This window comes from Rhinolophus hipposideros (assembly GCF_964194185.1).
Source record: "Rhinolophus hipposideros genome assembly, chromosome: 2".
NCBI classification, from domain to species: Eukaryota; Metazoa; Chordata; class Mammalia; order Chiroptera; family Rhinolophidae; genus Rhinolophus; species Rhinolophus hipposideros.
Window position 1 is genome coordinate 50,014,045 of NC_138048.1, and position 20,509 is coordinate 50,034,553.

Here is a 20,509-nt window from a genome sequence, read left to right on the forward strand (position 1 = left end):
CAGAACCTTTTCGTCCATAGGTACAGTGTGAGGCTCTGCAGAACCTTGCTGTTCTCCGTGTTTGCAATACATCCTCAAACGCACCAACACAGTGACGATCAAGAAAGAAAATGAGATCTATTGGAGGTCTTTCTTTGTGGACGTCTCCTAGGGATCACTGTAGCGTTTTCTAAATGGACCCCAAATCCTTTGAGAAGGAAATACGGAACAAATTCAATAAAATAAACCAAAGTTTGCACGAACTATTTACGTGATATACTCTTCTAGACTTTTGTCAAATTGATTTCAAGATCATTAAGAGGTTTCCCCTTCCATCTTCCATTTATGGAACGAAGTGATTATTCACACAGCTTTACTATTCTGGCAAGTCATCTGTATCCAGCAAATTATTAGACATCCCTGATGGAAACCTTCATATTTCTTGGTAATGGGGTGGGTCTGGAGCTGTGGACCTGAAATCGGGTTACGTGATCAAGCTTCAAATGCTGTATGCTTCTTGTTTTCTGGAAGGGTTGCAGGGAATTCAGCAGAAGGAAGCAGATGTAAACTCCAGTGCTAGGTAGTTAGCTTACCTGGAAAAAACACATTCTGACACTGAAGCATTGATAAGTACTAGAATGAGTGAACAATAGATGTTGTAGGAGCTCTTCAACACAGGAGATCTTTGGAAAACAACAGATTCCCATATGTCTCAAACTGATTCAGAGGCAAAGATATTGTCAAAATAACCACTCAAAATCAAGCATGACTACATCAAAGGTCTCAGCTTTAATCATCATGATGACAAAGAAAAGAACGTGAACTTGGTCATAAAAATTGTTCCATTATCCAAATTATCCAATTGGAATAGAAATTAGGTAACTGAACTCATCAAGTACAGCATGTTGCAATATGTTTTTATATATTTGGCCAAAAATTAAAAACAACTGAGTATTTCTTTAATACCAAGTCCTTTTGCTTTTCTAGAAAATTGTTGTGATATCCTCATAGGTCTTTATATAGCTACATAAATAAATATTTTAACTCTTTAGATAGGTTACATATATTTCTAAAATATAGAATGAATTGCTCTGATATACCTTTAAAGTAATCTGTATTGGAATTCACTACTTCCATCATTTTGTAAGTTAACAGAAAAAACTTTACATTCTTAGACAAGAAGAATAAATGACTATGGTAATTTAGTTTTAGTTTTACAATAGTCACCTATATCAATATGCAAACCCATTGCAGATAAAATAGTTTTTCCCCCGGCAATGAAACTGGCTCTTTAGCTGCAATATGTCTTTCCCTATTATCCACTACTTGTAGGTCAGTGGCGAATATTTAGCTTTCACTTTTTTCATCTTAGTAAAAATGACACCATAAAACAGGAAGATGTTCATTTGGCAGTTGATAGTCCATGCATCTCACCACAATAAAATGCCTTGGACCCATCCTTCCACTCTTAGTTGGAATGGGATTGGACCTAAATGTATGTAACATATGTGATATATATACACATACATGTATATTACACACACACACCCCATTTGCTGAGAAGCAAATAGCACAATCATTGAGTACATAGTATTTTGAGTTAGTCTGCATGGGTTTGAAACCTGTTTCACCAACTTTACTATTTATGCGACCTTAGGCAAGCTTCTTGTTCAATTTCCTCATCTGAGAAATGGGGATGAGAAAAGTAATTCCTAGCCCATAGAGTTATTAAGGATTTAATGAGTGAAAACATAGGACATTTTTAGCAAAGCACCTGGCACTTAATTAAAAAATACTTAGTGCCTTGTAATCAACATTGTTACCATTATTATTCACAATATACTTTCCTATATTCATATATTTCCATATTTTAAGCATCTCATTCTTTTCCATTGTTTCTCTCTGAATGTGACTCCAGGTCATACTAGGCAGTCCCTGAGTGTTCATGCAGCTGCTGGGGAAGCAAAGGCATGGCTCTCACCGTCCTTTGCAGGTTACACTTCTCTCTGCTGAAGCCCTCACCTGTTCACACCCTAATACCATGTTGCAGATGTGTCTCCTGTTCATGACAAAGGCCCCTAGGGGACCAAAGAATTCTCGATAGATTAAGACTACCTTTCTACTGAGTAATCTGACAGTCAATTAAAAAAAATTACCACACTCTTAGACAAAAATATCCTATTTGGGCAAGGCTGTGTTTTCCTACCAGGGTAAATTTTTCCTGGCAAATTTATATATGGCCACAAACACACAATTAATTTATGCACCTATTCAAGGAATGCATGATTCATTTAAAAAGTTCATGTGAAGTGAAGAAAATGGAGTTATCGTGGATTGTTTTTTTCTTTAAGAAGAAAATGGCAGAGGTTAAATGGCCACTTCTCTGAAGCAGGAAAGATAAAAATACCCCCAGAATGAGTTCTTAGACCAACATTATTGATACAACGCCATGGTTAAGGGCACTGGACTTTGTAGTTGAATACTTAGCTCTACCACTGCCAGCTCTGTGACGGGGGGGGGGGGGGGCGGGAGGGGGGAGAGGAATGATCTGACTTCTCTGTGCCTTAGTTTCCTCCTAGAGCAGCATTGAGGATTAAATAAAAGAAGGTTAGTCAAATGCTTGACACACTATCTATTCCATAATAAATGCACAATACAACGTAAAATACTTTCTTCAACCATGATCATTATGTTTATCACGATGACCATCATCTAAAAATTATCTGAAGAAAAGGACTACACAGTGAGATTTCCAACTTTGCAGGTAATAACAAAGGGCTAAGTTAATGGAAATAGACCACAGGAAGTGGGAAGAGAAGGGGCAGGTATAGAACAAAAATCATTACGAGGGGTGGGGTAACATGTTCTCTACATATAAATACTGAGAGAGACTTGGGAAATGGGAGGAGCCAATGGAGAGGGCTCCCTGAGAACAGAGACCAAGGTGGCTGCTAAACCAAGTCCTTAGGGTCAATTTTTGGAAGCAGAATGCTGGATTCAGTGAATCATCTGACAAGAAAGTCTTGGGGTCTTGCTTTGAAATGACTTGCTTTGAAAGTCTTGCTTTGAAATGAGCCTTCCCATTTCCCACCACCTCTTATCCTATATAAGTTTCTGTTTAGCTCCTTTTTTGATTTCCCTTCGGTCTGTGGCTCTAGAGTAGACATTTGTTAGAATAGAGATGTTGCCACTGTATCTCTCAAAGAGGTCATCATACCCTAACACTCCAATTAATTCAGGAATGTGAGGGAGATAGAGGCCACTGGAGCCAAGAGTGAGTGGGCCAGGAGCTGAGATGGAGCTAATTGAGTGGAAGGAGAAAGCAAATAGGCTGATTGAAAGCTGAATGCCCTATGGGCACCTTGTGTTCTATCTTTTATTTGGTTCAAGCCCTAGTTTCTGCCCTGAACAAATTTTTCCAGGTTTCTTTCCCAAATGGAGTTAAATCACCGAATTAATTCCCAGTGCAGATTTTTCTTTTCACAGTCTTGTCTCTGTATTCGCAAACTAACCCATGCCCCATGTATAAAAGCCAAAGATAAAAATCTGGGTCTGAGGGTTGCTTCCATACCATTGGGATTACGTTGAAAGGGGTGGGGAGGGGGGACTTGAACAGACTGGGAGGAGGGACATGGGCATTTCGGGGCTATTGAACCAGGGAAAGAGGCTGGAGAGGGCAGAGCTAGCTCTCAGGGTCAGTGAGTAAACCAGCTGACTGGTTCATATAACAGAAGAGCATGAAATGAGGCCGGAAAGCTAGGTTTGTTCATTAGCAGTGGGTAGGCTTCAGGTTTGAAAACAAAGTTTTTCTTAAAAAAAAAAAGAGCGCCTGCTGTGTGGCACACTTGTACCCCAGAAAGAAGGGAGTGAGGAGGAACTAAATGAAAGACCATAGAAAAGAAAATAAACTCCAGTAAACAGTAGAAATACACAAATAAATTGGGGGTGTGGGGAAACGAAATACACAAATCTGACTATTACAAGGCTCTGAATAGCAGCATGTAAGGGGGAATGGGAAGAGAGCCTGACACAGAGTAAAGAGCTCTTCGACCCAGGGAGGGCAGGCTTAGGAGTCAGGCTGTTCTGCTGAGTAGTCCCTTGAAATTCTCATTCTTCAGGCTTCATGACAGAGTTGAACCCTACAGCTTAGTGGTGTCAGGTGGTGAGGGTGGAGGATGGGAGGGGAGGGAGAAGGAAAAAATACAGAAACACTGGATATAGAATTCTGGACATATTTGGTTTAGATTCAAATTCACAAGATACCAGACCTCTGAGCCTCTGTCTCCTACCTTAAGCACCTCAAGTTTACTCAACTCTTCTTCACCAGGTCCCTCGACACTTTCCACTCCACAGATTCCTGGCCTTGCGGCCCTTCTGGGTTCTTCCTGCAGCAGACAGACCCTTCATAGACTCGGTTTCAAGGAAACAACACAAAAACCAAAATTGAAAAGAAGGCAGGCTCTTCCTTTGATGCTTGTTGTGTTCATTTTGTGTTAGCTTCTCTTAGTTTGTAGGCAAGGAAATAGACTATTTCCTTGAGTTACTTTCAATACATTATCTGATAAATGACTTCTATCCAGCTTATATTAAGAACTCTCACAAATTTATAATCAAAAGATAAGTAGCCTAGTTTTTGGAAAATAGGCAAAAGACTTAAAAAACACTTTACAAAAGTAGAGACAAATGGCCAATAAGCACATGAAAAGGTGCTCGCTATCATTAGTCATCCTAAAACATAATGAGATATCCCTGCACACCCAGTAGGATGATTAAATTTAAATAGACTGATAATACCAAGTGATGGTGAGGATATAGAGCAATGGGAACTTCCACACATGCCTATTAGGAATGTAAAATTCCTACTGGGAATGTCCAACATACACTTACCTTATGACTTTCTACTTGCTTCCATTTCAAGAGAAATGGAAACCTGTATCCACAGACAGATGGGTATAAGAACTTTCACACAAGCCTGGTTCATATTAGCCAAACAGTGGAAACAACCCAAAAGTTCATCAGCCGGAGAGTAGATAAACACATGGTGGTATATCCACTGAATGGAATACCACGCAGCAGGAGGGAGGAACAGACACACAACATGGACAAATCTTAAATACAGAACGTGGGACACAGGAAGCCAGACATAAAAGAGTACGTACTGTATGATTTCATGTGTATGAAATCCAAGAGTAGGCTAAACTCCATCTGTCATGACAGAAATCAGAAAGTGATACCTGAGTCGGGGTGGGAGCAGGAACCCCTGGGAGGGGGCAACCAGCGGACTCCCTAAAGTGATGGAAAGGTTCATATTTATTTTGGGTGATGACTACATGGGTGGATAAAATTGTCAAAACTCATAGAACAAATGCTTAAAATATGTGTGTCTTATTGTATATAAATTGCTTTAATTTTTTTAAATACAGGGAGGAAAAACATAGTCATAGCCCTCGGCTATATAGGTCTCGTCATCCTACAAATGATCTCTTATAAATTATAAATCAGTTCTCTTCTCAATTTAACTCCTTTCTCTAGTTAGAGAATGAAGTATTTTTCAAAGATGGGTACATTAAAAACCTGTTTTGCCGGCTAACCTGTTCCCCAAGGGTTTCCCCACAATGAGTGGATACTAGGTTTCCTGCTGGGCTCAGTGGATCCCGTAGTTGACCTGAATGAGGTGGGGACGCAGACAGTGAAGATGGTATTTTCCGCCCCATCTCTGCATCAAAGACAGCAACTATACTTTCAATGAAGAAAGGTCTTGCTGTTAGACAAAACATGTAATCCTGTGCCCCAGACAGCAGCCCCTCATGCCAGAGTGCTTGCCACTCCCATCCCAGTCTGTATGGCCCCAGCACAAGAGATAAGAGCGCCACCTCCCAGCTGCCTCCAGCTGGTCTTCTCCTTCCCTTTGTCCCCTGATGCTCCTAGAGCAGCAACACTTGATAACTGGGAAGCCTGTGCCATGTGTCAGCTGGGATGAGGTCCAGCATAGTGAAAATCACTAAGCTGGGGCTCTGGGATATGTGCTTAGGCTGCCTGAGCCATCCTGTGACGATTTGATCTGGGTGAGGCTTTCATTTTCTCTTCTTGGGAAAGAAGGTGACAGTACTTGTGCCACTGCCTTCACAGGGCTGTCGTGGGGGTACATAAGAGAATGGACCTGAGAAGCACGCTAGCAAAGTTTTCATCTGATACATGTATCGGGTGGGATTATTATCCAGTTCGGTACTTCCGAGTTCCTCTCTGAGAATGATTGCAGCGGTCGTAAAGGAAGTGTCGGGTTCAGCAGGCCTGTGCTGACAGTTGTTCTCTCACAGGTGACGGCAGAGCTCGACGCTTGGAATGAGGACTTGCTCCGGCAGATGAATGACTTCAACACGGAGGATCTGACTCTGGCCGAGCAGCGGCTGCAGCGCCACACGGAGCGGAAGCTGGCCATGAACAACATGACCTTCGAGGTCATCCAGCAGGGCCAGGACCTACACCAGTACATCATGGAGGTGCAGGCCTCGGGTAGGTGACCTGTCTCATCCTTGTTCTCCTGGCAGGGAGGTGATGAAAGCTAGAACACCCGCATGATTCCAACGAGCACTTCCACCATACCCATTCATTTTATTCCTATAGATACAAGGGACAGAAACTCAAGCATGAGAGCTGAAATAACTTGTCCGAGGTTGCTCAGTTAGGCTGTGGTGAAGGTGGGAATAAGGCCAGGGTCTCTTGGAGCTGTAGAGAGAGTAGGATATATCAATGATCAAAATTAGCACAGACAGAAAAAAAAATGGTAGCCTGGAAAAAACGAACCAGGCTGACTTCAAAAGCAGTCAGCCGTCCATGTGAATTGTATTCCCATGTATAAATTTCTGCTATTCTACTCCCTCCTCCCCTCACACATTCTCCTGCCCTGTCCTCCACCCCCACGGCTGCCTCCCTTTTTCCTGTTCCTGCCTCTCAGAGCCCTGTTTTCCTATCACTGGTCTGTGCAGGAGCATAGGAAGTGTTGATAAAAATTTATGGCAAGGTCATAGAGTTGTATAACTTCTCAAGAAAACATGGCTGATTCCCCAGGTTTGACTTCTTCTCCTGCTCGGAATTTATTTACTATTTATCCCACAAATGTGTGAGCCCTGACTGTTACACCTGCCACTCTCCAAATTGGCCTTTGATGTCAGAACTGGAAGGAGCCATCGTGGTCCCCTGGTCCCACTACTCCAGGACAAAGAAGTCACTTGTCTGGGCACATACCAGTGGAGTGGTAGAACCCAGATCTGTGCGCCCGAACTCACCACATCCACACTGGCTCCGGTTCCTCGCCCTCCAGGAGGAGGCAGACAGGGGCTCAGGCCATCCACTCTTTAAAACACCATTGGTCCGTGTCTCTGTTGATCATGAAGAATATTTAGAATCATGAGACTGTCAGGTGCACCTTAGCAATCAAACTTAACTTCAGGGTACCACGTTTCTTTTAACGACCTAAAAGAGTACATGCCAGCATTCAAAGGAACTTCACTTCCAACCAGAGGAGAGACACCTGGCAAATTCTGTTTACGTTGGCCAACATAATCTTTTCTTGAATTTTCATTTGTGTTGTGAATAGGTAGCAGCTGCCTCTGAGACCCAGTCTGCACACGGTCTGGTGTGCAGACCGTACCCTGCAGAGCCCCAGGAAGGGCCATTCACATTGGTCTATCTGGTGACTGTTTTAAACATGACAGTGCCCCCAGGTATTCTGATTTAGCAATCTCCGAGTAGGACTTGGGCATCAACAGAAAGCTCCTCAGGTGATCGCACTGTGCAGCCGGGGCTGAGAACCACTGCTTTTCATCAGGATGGTTAAATCACAGCCGCGGATACCTATGGCATGCCCCAGGACAGGGACTCCCAAAAGTGGTTTCCAGGTCGGCAGCGTCAGCATTCTCCGAGGACTTGTTAGAAATGCAAGTTTAAGGGCTCTTCCCTAGAACGTGCCACCTCAGAATCTCTCGGGGTCGGGCCCAACCATCAGCTTCCCCGTGACTGGAGGCACCACTAAGGTGGGACTGCCTATCTAGGACCTTGCCACTCGAAGTGTGAGCCTGGGCCCACAGCCTCAGCGTCACTGAGTGCTAATTAGAAGTGCAGAATCCCAGACGCATGAATCTGAATCTGCATGTTAACAAAACCTCCAAGCAAATCATGTACACAGTAAAGTTTGAGAAGCAGAATTCTAAGCTACGCTTTATATCTTTTCACAGCCTTGATAGAGAAGGTGGGGAAACTGTAATCCTTTCTCGGTGATGGGGAACCCTGTCTGGACTCAGGGTTTCACCATGACTTGCCCTCATGATGCTCACAATAGCCGCCCATCCAGCTAAGCCTGGGACGATGAGAGAATGTAGACACAGTACCTAGGGCAGAGGCTGGGGCAGAGAAGCCCTGCAGGCGTGTTCGCCCTTCACCCCTCAGTACTGATGCGTCTGGCAGGACGGGAGCTCATCTGCCTGAAAACCTGCGACGCATAGGACCAGTATGCTGACATAACCTTGGGCAAGCCCACCTCTGTCTCAAGAGCCGGGTGTCCATGGTAACAGAAGGACCGCCAGGAGCTGGCAGTCCCTGAAGACTGCCTGTGACTGGGGTTGGCTGTGCTTGGCAGCCAACTTAATTGTGAGGGCTGAATGGGTGAAAACATCCCAGGCAGATGGGCCGCCCACCCCGACAGGACCCTGTTCTAGAAATGAGCTTTGTCAAAAGAGGCTTGATTGGCCTCTTCAGCCCCCTCTGCTGGGACTAGCTGTTGCCCTGCTGCTACTTCAGCTCGCTGCTCAGTCTGGTATAGCCCATGAGGCTTCAAGGGAAGCTCACTCTGTCTGTTACTGATTGTCTGGTCTCACAGAGGAGGCATCTACCTCATCTCTGGCTTCGAGGAGGGAAGGGCAGAATCAGGCCAGATCTGCCTGATCTGGGGGTGGAGGTTGGGGGTTGACCCAGGTGGACCTTGCCCGCAGGTAGGACATCAGAAGAATGCAAGACATCAGAGACTCAGGATTGAGGCAACAAACGGCTTGGGCATTTACAATGTACACCTAGTGAACTATATTTGTCCTAAAGGTGAAATAAACTGTTGTCTTAGAAAAAGGACAATTAGCAAGATGAAGAATTTCATTGGTATTTAGCGCTCCATGCTAAATTAATTAAGGGCTTATACTTTGATTTTTAGAGGAGGAAAGGAAGGTGGGGAATTTCTATACACTTATTTTCAAGTATGAAGTTTGTAACATTGAGCCAGATTCTGCTAAATCTCTCTGGATGTCAATAACTCTAGCCAAAGCAAAGGCCTTTGCTTAAATCGTTATCAGCCCGAGGACTCGAAGGCAAAACAGGAACAATGTCTTCACTTGCTGATTGTTCTTTCCTCACTTTAGTGTTGTCCATTTGAACCTCAAGTTGGAAGGGGTTTGCTGGAAAGTTAAGTTCTGCCGATGTGCAGTCTGACTTTGAAGCCCCTTTTCTTTTTCGTTAGAATTAGTTTCTTTTTCTGCCTAGTGTGGCAGGTGGGCATTGGTTCCTCAAGTCCCTTCCAGTTCCCAATGCTATGATTCAGCCTCACCACCACCACTGGTCAGGCCACAGTTCTTCTCGCCAGTGTAATCTGACCTGTGACTGTGTGCTTGACCTTAGGAATAAGGCAAGAGCTGCATATCCCATGGATATGTTGCTTTTGTGGTTTAATGAAAGCTTCAGAGTCTCTCTTTATGCAGCGTTTTTAAGTGAAAAATCTTTAGAGTCTGGGGCAGTGATACTTAAAACTTAAGATTCCTGGAAAGAACCCCGCCACAACATTGGAAAATAAATAAACATTTAAAATAAATTAAGTTTGGGGGGACCACTTTTCTCCTTGAGCATAGAGGTTAAGAGTACAGTAGGAGGAGAAGACTGGCCTGGTATCCCACCAAGCCTCTTCCTACCTGGGTGTACACGTGACCCGATCTCTCTAAGCCATGCCTTCCTCTGGAAGACGGTGATGATAAGAATACCAACCGTAGAGAGTCATTGTGAGGATGCAGTGGGATAATACACGAGCGTGCTAAGGGGGTAATATATCTTGATAATGATTATATATTGTATTAGTATTCTAGCACTTACTGCCTTCTGTTGGGCTTATTTGTGTTCCTTGTAGCTTCTCCAGCAGCATTAAGGCATTCTCCTTACATTCCCAGCATCTAGCAGAGTGATTATGCCTTGCCCAGAGCACGTTCTGAATAATAATATTTGCCAAATTAATCAAAACTAAACATCCATGTGGGTGGAACAGATGTAGGCAAAAAGAATGAGCCACAAATAATTTTACTTGTGTTGTAAAAGGAAGGAAAAGACCTGTGTTCTTCCAGAATGGAAGCTACGCTGGGGTTAATAGGAATATGGATCTGGTGAGGGCTACGAGGAGAGGAAGAGAACTTGGATATAACCCAACCGTTCTCAGCCTGGCTCCCTATTTACAATCACCTGGAGAACTTCTCAAAAATACCGAGGTCTGGGCCCCATCCCTGAGGGATTCTTACTTAATTAGTCTGGATTGGGCCCAGATGTTTTAACTCCCCAGGTGGTTCCACTATATAGCCAATGTTGAGAATACTGATCTGAAAACCTAATTAAAGGACTTTGTAATTTCTGAACTGGGTGTTCTATGGAGGCAGTGATGCAGCCAGAGGCGTGGGAGGCGAGGAGAAAAGAGAAAAGAAGATGTTCTCCATTTGAGGCAGACACATACATTTAAAGATCACACAGTCAAAAACCATGTTACAAGTACAAGCAGCCTAGCCAGGAATACCTACCTCGTACCCTAGACCACAGCCACCTCTCCTTGAGGGAATCAAAGTGGTTCCCCCAAGCTGACAGCAAAGGAAAGCAAAGTAAGACTTTATTATTAGCTGTGGCTTTGAGCCCTAAATAAAACACAATGCCTAACATTCTAGCAACTGAGTGAGGCAAGGAATATCTTTGTCCCTTGATGGCCAGCCATTGTACCATCTTATCCAGTGGTTCCCAATCAAGTTTGCATGCTGGAATCACCGTGGGAGTTTTAAGACTTACTGATGCCTGGGTCCCCCCCGCACCCCCAGAGATTCTGTTATGGGTCTGGGGTGTGGCCAGGACGTGATGATTTTTTTAAACTTCTCCAGATGAATCTAATGTCAACCAAGGTCCAGAGCTCTGGTCTAACCGTGTCCAAACCACCGTAGTTTCTAATGCTATACATAAAGCAAGTACGTAAACACCTGACAGTAAGATTGTATATTTACATTGTATAGAAGTCATTCAACTGTCCATCAGTAATCAACAATGAATGTTATGATTTCCCCAAGGGAAAGGGAAAATGGATATTTTTTAACCTACTGCATGCCAGGCACTGAATATACCTTATCTCTTAGTCCTCACGACACCCCCACAGAGTTGTTGTTGGGATTCCAATTTTCCCCAGGCTCAGAGAGGATAGGAGACCAGAGACTCACCGTTTACAGGTTAGCATGGATTCAAAGCTAAGTCTGTCCTTCCCCAAAGCTATCAGGTGCTTTCCACCATAGCACATGACCTGAGCTCTTCCCTAAAGAGGCCCATAGGTTCGCTAAACAGGTATTTATTGGGTGTTTGAGACAAGTACTGTGCTAGGTGCTAAAGATACAGAGAGGCATAAGACAGACATGACCCTGGTATCGGAGAGCCTGCATTCCCGCAAGAATATGGACCAGTTAACAAGGAGCCCACTTCCATGGAAGTGTTCTGAGGGAGGGATGGGTACAGGACCCATGGGTATAGGGATGGGGGGAGCACCTCAGAAAGAAATCTCAATACAACCTTCTTCAAATAGACCAACAAACTATTCATTACAAATATATTTCACCACTCGATGGAAAGAACAAACATGTCTTGTTGCATTTCTGAGAGCCCCTAAGGAAGATAGTTAAGCCTATGATTAGATTGAGAGGAATAATGTCAACTCCCTCTGCTGTTGATTGATGGATATGTACCAATTGATGAGCCTTCACTGGGACGCGTCAGTGTGTTTCGGGGCAGTGGGAGAGAGGGTGAATTGCTGTTCTTCCAGGGGCAGCCGGACTAAGTCTTCATGTTCCTCCCATTCTCCATCCACAACCTGATGTGTGGTTGAGAAGTGCAGAGGTGCCGCAGGCATTGTCTCCACCCATTCTGTTTCCTGGGTTCATCTCGCACAAAGCAATCTCAAGCAAGGTCGATGAATATGAAGGGTTGAGTGTCAGGGCAGGCTGCAAGCCTCCTCTGGACGATGTCCTAGGCAGCTGACTGGCCCCTTTAGATGAGTTACTAGGCTCAGAGAGCCGATTTACATGCAGTGTGGTAGGGGTGAGCCTGAGCTTTCCATAAAGACACTGCCCAAAAAAAACCCAGCATACTAAACGTGAGAGATGCATCCAGAATGAAAATGAGCTGGGGGTGGAAATCACACCGTGGCTGGAAGCAGGGAAGAGCATCTACTTCTGCAGATGGATCTAAATTACATTTTCAGAAAGGAAACATGGGGGTCAAAGGTCATCCCATTTTGCTGAGCCTTACAGAGGTAGAAATTTTTGTATTTCTTCTTATTTTTTATTTCCGTCAAGGAAATGCTCTACCTCATCCTCTTGGTGATTGAAAATAGTAACTAGAAGGAGGTGACTGCCAAAAGAACAAGCCGTTCTTTTCTGTCTCCCACAGATATTTCAGGAGCTAGGACTCGAAATTATGAAACTGACAGAAAAAAAAAAACATGAAAAGATACCGAAATTATTACCATGTAACACCAGAAAAAGTTTTTCCCCCTCTCCCATATCATCCTTTTATAAAAACACTGTTTTGCCTCTACAGAAATGAATTTCTTTTAGCATGTACAGACATTCCTTATACTGCCCAGACTGTAGCCTGCAGGTGTGTTGGTGGTGAGCAGTGATGTATTGGTGTGAGTCAGAGAAATGAGGAGTCTGCAAAAGGGGATTTATTTTTTGAAGCGGCCATCCATATGTTGAGATCAGTGGGCTCCTTTGGATGTCATCTCCATCTGACCAGCTAATGAGAGTGTATGTTTGGCAGAAGTTCTTGAGACAGGGTCTTTTGGGCTGTTTTGTATTTCCCAATGTATTGCAGAGGCTGGCTTGTGAATATCCTGGGTTTTGGCAGATTCCCCCCGCAGAGACTGCGGGTGCTGTTATGTCTGGGGATGGACTTCCAGAGACCCACCTCTCCAAGTCCAGTTGGTGATAAGGAGCTGATCCATCTGTTGAAAAGTTATTCTCAGGCAAAGATTCACTTAATCCAAAAGAAATGGCATGATTTGAGCATCTCAGACGAAGCTGGTTATAGCAATCTATCCAGTTTCACAGAGGGATAAGCAGAGGTTGGGAAGGTGCTGATAATGACTATTTCCAAATTCCAGCTTTCATATGTGTACTGAAGGAAACATAGTCTTTGCAGCACTACCTGGTTTTTGTCTACTTTTGTTTTGTTTTGTTTTGTTTTTAAATCAGGAATTGAGTTAATCTGTGAGAAAGACATTGATCTGGCAGCCCAGGTGCAAGAGCTACTGGAGTTTCTCCATGAGAAGCAGCATGAACTGGAGCTCAACGCAGAGCAGACTCATAAGCGTCTTGAGCAGTGCCTCCAACTGCGGCACCTCCAGGCTGAGGTCAAACAGGTGAGCCCGGCCCTGCCACCTCCATTCTGGGCTCCCCACCTAGCTTGGGCCTGCTCCTGATATGGAGTAAGGCACACAGAGCCACAGGTGTAACCAGACCTCAGAAAATAGGTAAGTGAAAGAGTGGTTGTGTTCATTTCTGAAAGCGAGGCTGCCATCTATTGGATCTAACAAATACATCTCATGGTTCAATGGCTCAAACCACAAATGCGTAATTTCTCCTTCATAACAATCTAAGGAGAGCATTGCAGGGCTTTCCCAAGTTGTCCTTAGTCACTGAACTCTTTTCCTTTCTATCCCCAATCCCGGCTCACAGTTCGTGGGAAACAGAAATCCTTTATGAATAAACACATTCAGCTTTTAGAGCCAGGTCGATTAATTTGGGGGCCCTGTGTGCCTAGTACAGTGCCTGACATACAATGAATAGTCAGTGAATAGCTGTTGCCTCATTCTTTTCAATATGTGTGCGGTTCTAATAAGAAAATTTTCTTTCTATATTAACATCAACTTTAAAAAGAAAAAAAAGAGTTCTTATGTATATGAGACATTATACTAGCCGTTATTCTAAGGACATACCCAGATCTCTAGAAATCTCTAGGAACGTACAATATTCATGACACATTTTAAAAATATGACATATTTATATTGTGAACAAACTAAGTGGGCGTTATTCGCATGATGAATGGGGATTTCCTATTTGGACAAAGTGGGGTTGAAGACATACAAGTATAATTACAGTTACACTTATTGAGTGCTGTGTGCCCTTTACACCTATCTCTTGATCACTTTACACAACCAATCTCTAAAGCAGATGTCGTTCCTGTTGGGCAGATGAGGGCTACTGAAGCCTAGAGAGGTCACCAGACAATGGTCACCCTGAGGAAAGAGCACGCCACCTCCCTACACAGGTCCAGGAGGGCTTCCCGGCAGGGCAGACTCCACAGTACTTCAGTGTTTGCATCTTCTGCTCCACACTCTCCCAAGCAAGCGCACCCCCCTGCTTCTAGCCAGAGCCCCACCCGAATATCCGAAGCAAAGACACATCTTCCTCTTTTAAACATTTTTTTTTCCTACGTACAGTGACTGCTAGAGCATTTAGATATAAGTCCATTCATTTAGCCCAGGGAACAAAAACGTCATACGTATTTGATTTAATTATTGCTTGGTCCCTTATAGTCAAGGTATTCCTTGAGAATGCCTATGTCTTAGTTATTATAGTGTCTTCATTATTATATTGTTTTTTATGGTAATGGACAAAAGTATTTATCTTCTCTCCTCCCCTTCTCGTCCAATCAGTGCTCAGCCAGAGCCCACACACGCTGTGCTCAGGATCCATCTTCATCTTCCGCTCAAGTGAAATCACTGAGCCCCGAGCAAGGCGGGATCACAGTGCACCCATCTAGGTTGTTTTCTGTTTCGTTCCTCTGGGATCACACCTGAATCCCTAAAGAGAAATAGTATTTGTAGCACATTGTGGAGCTCCTAGCAGGCCGAGCAGCAATGAGTATACAGATTCTGAAACTCTTGGCAGTAATGATAGGACTCTCTTTTCATCTGAGCAGCGCGTTCTCATTTGTGATCTCATTTTAGGACAACAGGCCGTGGGGGAAAGGGGTGTATGTTTACTTTACAAATGAGAAAACCGAGGTACCATAGGTTCATTGCTCCTATGCCTTCTTGACTAACTCAAGCTGAAACTTGAGCCCAGGCCTCCTAAATCCAAGGTCTGCGATGTGCCTCTGCAAGGTCTCCTGGGGTCGGGAGAAAAAGAGAAGCCCTCCAGCCGATCGCAGTCTGGGATTTCCCTGGCCTCCACAGCCTCACAGCCAAGAAGACAGGCAGGCATGGCTTGTACCTGGCAGAGAGGGTGGCACCTGATCGGTCAGTGGGCTTTAGCAGGTTGTGGGAGTTCTCTGCTCTTCCTACTTGGCTGTTTCTGTCAGAGGAAGGTGGCAGGAATGATCATCTGAACAAAGCAGATAACAGGAAAATCATTCCTATTTGACTTTGGAATGAAATATATACTTCTGTGTTTGTTCCTGGTATTTTATTTTTGGCTCCAGCATTAATAGTAGAGCCAACTCCCTAATTATGTTCTTCTTGACTGATAGGAAAATGGAAAGAATTTTCATCCTCCAAGACTATGTTCTGTATAGGATAAGGAGCTGGGATGATGATACCTAGTTCGTCAAATGGGGAAGTAGGTCATCTCTCTCTGAATAATCCAGGCATGACTAATATCTGTATACATTTCTATTCAGTATCTCAGGAGTTGGAGGAAAAAGAAGAATTCTACTGGGGTGAGAAAATGGTTTCTCCCCACCATGGCGAGAAGGACGCAAGGGGGATTGTAACTCAGAATGGTACCGTCTTGCTCAAGTCAGACTTTAGGAAAGCTGTGAGGCTTTTGTGAAGGACATTGGCCCTGGAGACACCAAAGCACTGCTGTCCAGTTAAGCCACCAAGCCTCATTAGGCAGACTTGTTTTCCTTGTCAATATAAGGCTCTTTCTTCAGGGAGTTGTCTGCTTCAGTTTCAGGGAAGGCATTTGGGTTTGATGGAAGTTAGTGGAGAAGGAAATATTGATTTGGAAGCTGTTGACACTTGGAAAGAGGGAGTTAATTTAGATGTCGGTATTGATCAGTGGGGCTAAATTTAGACACCAGCTTGAGAGTTCCTTTTTTGAATATACTCTCAACAAAACAAAAAAAAAGAAAAAGAAAAAGGACGCCTTCATTGAAATGCCATTAATGGGGACAGAAAGGGAGAGGACAACAATGTATGCGTGTACACCTCTGTCATTAGAACTCTCATAGATGAAAGGGTTAGCTTTGGCCATCATAACCTTCAGTGTTGTTACCCCACAATTATATGAAACTGAAGCTCTGAAGAGTGATGACACCAGAGACATTAGACTGAATTCTGTGTTCAAGCATTTAGGACAACTGAAATCGATTAATGCAACTGATTTTCTTTCTGAGGGATTACCTAGGACTTTGTATCTAAGATAAATGGCCGAAGGCCTCCAGAAAAATGTTGAGCCTTGAAGGGAAATCAGGGGAAACCAGTCCCTTGATTACTGCACATGGACCAGGCCCTAAACCACCCTGATGCCCTCCTTTCTTCTAGAAAATAGTTCAGAGTATTCTCCAGATCCCAGAGAATGCTCTGATGGCTTTCCAGGAAAATTGTTACTCTGGTAAGGATGACCTCACATTTATTAGACAATTTAGGAAGATTTGAAAATCCTACTTACTGGGCATAAAATGAAATTAATTTCCGTATGTATTCCTGCATAGCAGTGCATTTAGCAGAAAATAGGCTAAAATGGATTTCTAAGATGTTAGGGTTCTAAGCGATGGGGAAAAGAAATCATACTTATTTGTCTACTAAAGACACTGATTGAAATTACCCCTGTGGTCCAAATACTGACGAAAACTTGCATATGATCAAGATGGACATTCAAAACAAAGGAGAAAATATTGTCCTGTCCGTCCTCATATTCCTGTGAATAATACCATACTCAGTTGGGTTCACTGTACATAAAAATTAGAAAGGAGTTGGCGTAGATCCAAAAAAGAGGCAACCAAAGGGTCAAGTGCAATCCATTTGTTTCAAAATGGAGATAATGAAGAAGACACGTGGTCACAGTCTATAAAATTATAAAGGATGAGCACGTATGATCTCATGAACCCTGAAGTTTTAGAACAAAGAAACACTGGAAACATGACAGGCTCCCAGGTACCATCTGAGGGGCTAATGACTTTTCCTGTGGCTGGAGTTTCAGAAATGATTGTGCCTTATGATGTTATCTGCAGTGCAGGCCTTAGAGTCAGTGACCTTGAGTGCGACCTCATAGCTTTATTGTCGTGTCGGGATGACCATGTACAAGCAGCTTCCCCAGCATACTCGGTGACAGGGTCCAGTTGCCCAGCTTAGAGAGCATCGTCATTTCTGGAGCCACATCCAATTAACCAAATCCAGTTTTCTCCTAACTCGGGGTTATCTGAGTTTCCTTGGCCTGAGGAAGCAGATGTCCAGCTCTGACTGAGCGGAATTCATGGCCTAGATCCCCCAACAGCAATACTCTTCCAGTCCCTCATTTCCACAAAGTTTCTCTGGTATCCTGTGGTTATAGGGGCAGTGTCTGAATTTTGAAAGAAGTATGGGATGTTAGGGTTCAAAGTGACCTTCAAAGATCATCTAACCTATAGGTAAACTGTTGCCTAAATGATTGATCAACATAAAAGGCTCACTTTACAGATTACATTTTATGGTATGCAAAATACCTTTGCATTACAATTACTTCAGTTCACCTTTACCCTATGACTTAGGTAAAGTATTACCATTTTCCAGGGAACTGAGCCTCAGAGAGATTACGGGATGTTCCCAAAGTCACACATCTCCAGATTAGTAGGACTGAACGTTTTCTCATTTTTATTACAATATTTCTTTTACGACCTTGCCCTCATTTAGATGCTCACAGAAGAATAAATAACCAATTTTATGAACCAGGAAGGTAAAGAACAACAGTGATACAAAATTATACCAACAAAAGTTGTCATTAATCAGAGTACAAAGAATGATAATGACATGACAGCTAAGGTATCTACATCACATCAGGAGGCCCAGAATATGCCAATAAGCTCTATAAATTCTGGGACAAACATTAATATTCCCGAACGCTTTTCTCTTCTCCTTGTGAGAGGTACAAATAAAGAACCATAGCATTAGCTAGCTTTGGTCCAAAAGTAAAAATCACCACCACCACCATCATCTCAATGTGTGGCTTCCACCCTGATACAGAAAGTTAAGGTACTATGATCCTTACTTTACAGATGAGAAAATGGAGGCTCAGAAGGGTTAAGTGATTTTGCCAGGTAGGGACAAAGCCAGATGTTCTGACTTCAGATTTTGTCCTCTTTCAACTCTACCCCAGTGCTGCTTCCAGGACTGACTCAACTGTAGGGATCAGTACCCCCTCTAAACCTAAGCCATGGATATAAACACCAGGCATTTTTATCTTCCTAAAACCAAATCTCCCACTTTGAAGTCTTGGAATGCCTTTATACACAGCATTTGGGAAACAAAAATGAACAAGGATGTCAAGGATACGGCATGATTTAATGAAACATGGAGACACTGAAGCCTACTTTACTTCTAAATGGAAAAGCTGCTAAATGGGGATTTCACAACTATAGCCATAACTGATACTGCAGTTAACTGAAACTAGAGAGGAAAATATTCCTGCAAGACTGAGGAGGCCGAGAGGGAGTCAAATGGCTCCTCAAGCATTAATTTGTGAGGTCCATGGAGAAAATGTTTCTATGACACCCTCAGCTGAGCCTTGAACCAAGAAAAATGCAAAGAATCGGGACGGAGGACTTACATAGTTCAAAAATACACATTGTAATTTCCATTTTGCAAAGAGATGAAACATTTGGGCATGCCATCCATGTATGCATGTACCCAGACTTACAGGCAGCTTCTGGAAAGCGTCAGCACCTCTAACCAGCCAGCCAGCCAGCCATAGAACACCAGTGGCTTCAGAGATTTCACAAATACACTCGGAGCAGTTATTTCCTGCAACTAATTGTGTACAGACTGGCATCTTACCCACAATCTGCCAGACTGGCCATGAATTAGCATCTCAATGCAGATAGCCCAGTGTCAGCAGGATTTCTGCCCTGGTGTTATCCATGCACAAAATGGCATCAGTCATTTTCTGCCCGAGGAGGAAATTCGCAAGATGCCTATGAGGGTTATGGAATAGGAGACCAGGCTTAGTATTTTTCTAATGGTTTAACATAAAGAAGTTGAGAGGAGAAAAAAACAAAACAAAACAAAAAATCTGAAACAGACTGTGGTGACGTCTGCTTTGTCTTAAGGTGGCAGATGGATGGTATTTACTGATCTTGAAATTTCAGAAGAATTTTTATTTTTTTCTCCAAGAAAACTCTCAGATTCCCTAGTAAGGAGAATATGTGGTAGTTTTTTGGTGATCAGACCCAAGACAGATTTTCAAGGCCTAATTCTCCCAGTTTGATTTTCTGTGCTTGACTCTGTTAGCTGGATAATGCCACATTTCCGTGTCACCTAGGACTGTCTACACGGTGTCAGCTGTTTCTCCTTTAATTCTAATATTCCCTAACTGAGTTTTCTTTCCCCCAGTACTAATTAAGATCACCTAGGAATCTTACTCAGCCTAGTCATAGCCTCTAAATAATTTAAATCAATTATAGCTTACTTTCCCTTTTTCTAACAATCCATTCAATGTATGGATGGATTGTTCATTCTGTTTTGCTTGTTTTCTTTCTTTCTCCTCCTTCCTTTGGGTTGTTTACTTACCAAAACTCAAACCTGTCTACTCAGCTATTTTGCAAGACATAGGAGGTTGGACTCACTGCTCAGGTGTGAGTTGGGTATTTACCATAGATTATCGCTCACTCATTCATTCAAAACAACACTGCATACCTATCATATACAAGGTACTGAGCTAGGAGCTGTGTGAGATGGAAATATGACTAATATAATACTCTACTCTCCTGGAAGTTTACATTCTAAGGGGGAAAATGAAACATAGGTCAAAATAACTGAACAAGGCAGTCCATGGTAAGTGCCACCCAGGTGGTACATACAAATCGGTATAGTCATGTTAGGTGACAAAGAGATTGTTTCTAATGCGAGTGATTAAGTATGGAACATTTCAAGAAGCTATTGCTATTTGAACTGGGCCTTAAAGAAAAAGAAATGGATGCCAAGAGAGGGATTTATTTATGTATAACCATTATGTGTTCCAGAAGGAACTCCAGAAATGTATGTACAGTGTAATCCGATAAAACAATG

At 43.2% G+C, this 20,509-nt stretch overlaps 1 protein-coding gene across 24 annotated transcripts in view; it reads left to right on the top strand.

Moving 5' to 3' along the window:
• Positions 1-20,509, top strand: part of KALRN (kalirin RhoGEF kinase) — a 621,535-nt gene that overhangs the window by 353,585 nt on the left and 247,441 nt on the right. For all 24 annotated transcript variants that reach the window (XM_081025698.1, XM_081025722.1, XM_081025696.1 and 21 more), the window contains exons 14-15: positions 6,297-6,492; positions 13,497-13,663. In XM_081025698.1, the coding sequence (XP_080881824.1) occupies positions 6,297-6,492; positions 13,497-13,663 (363 nt within the window). The remainder of the gene's footprint in view (positions 1-6,296; positions 6,493-13,496; positions 13,664-20,509) is intronic.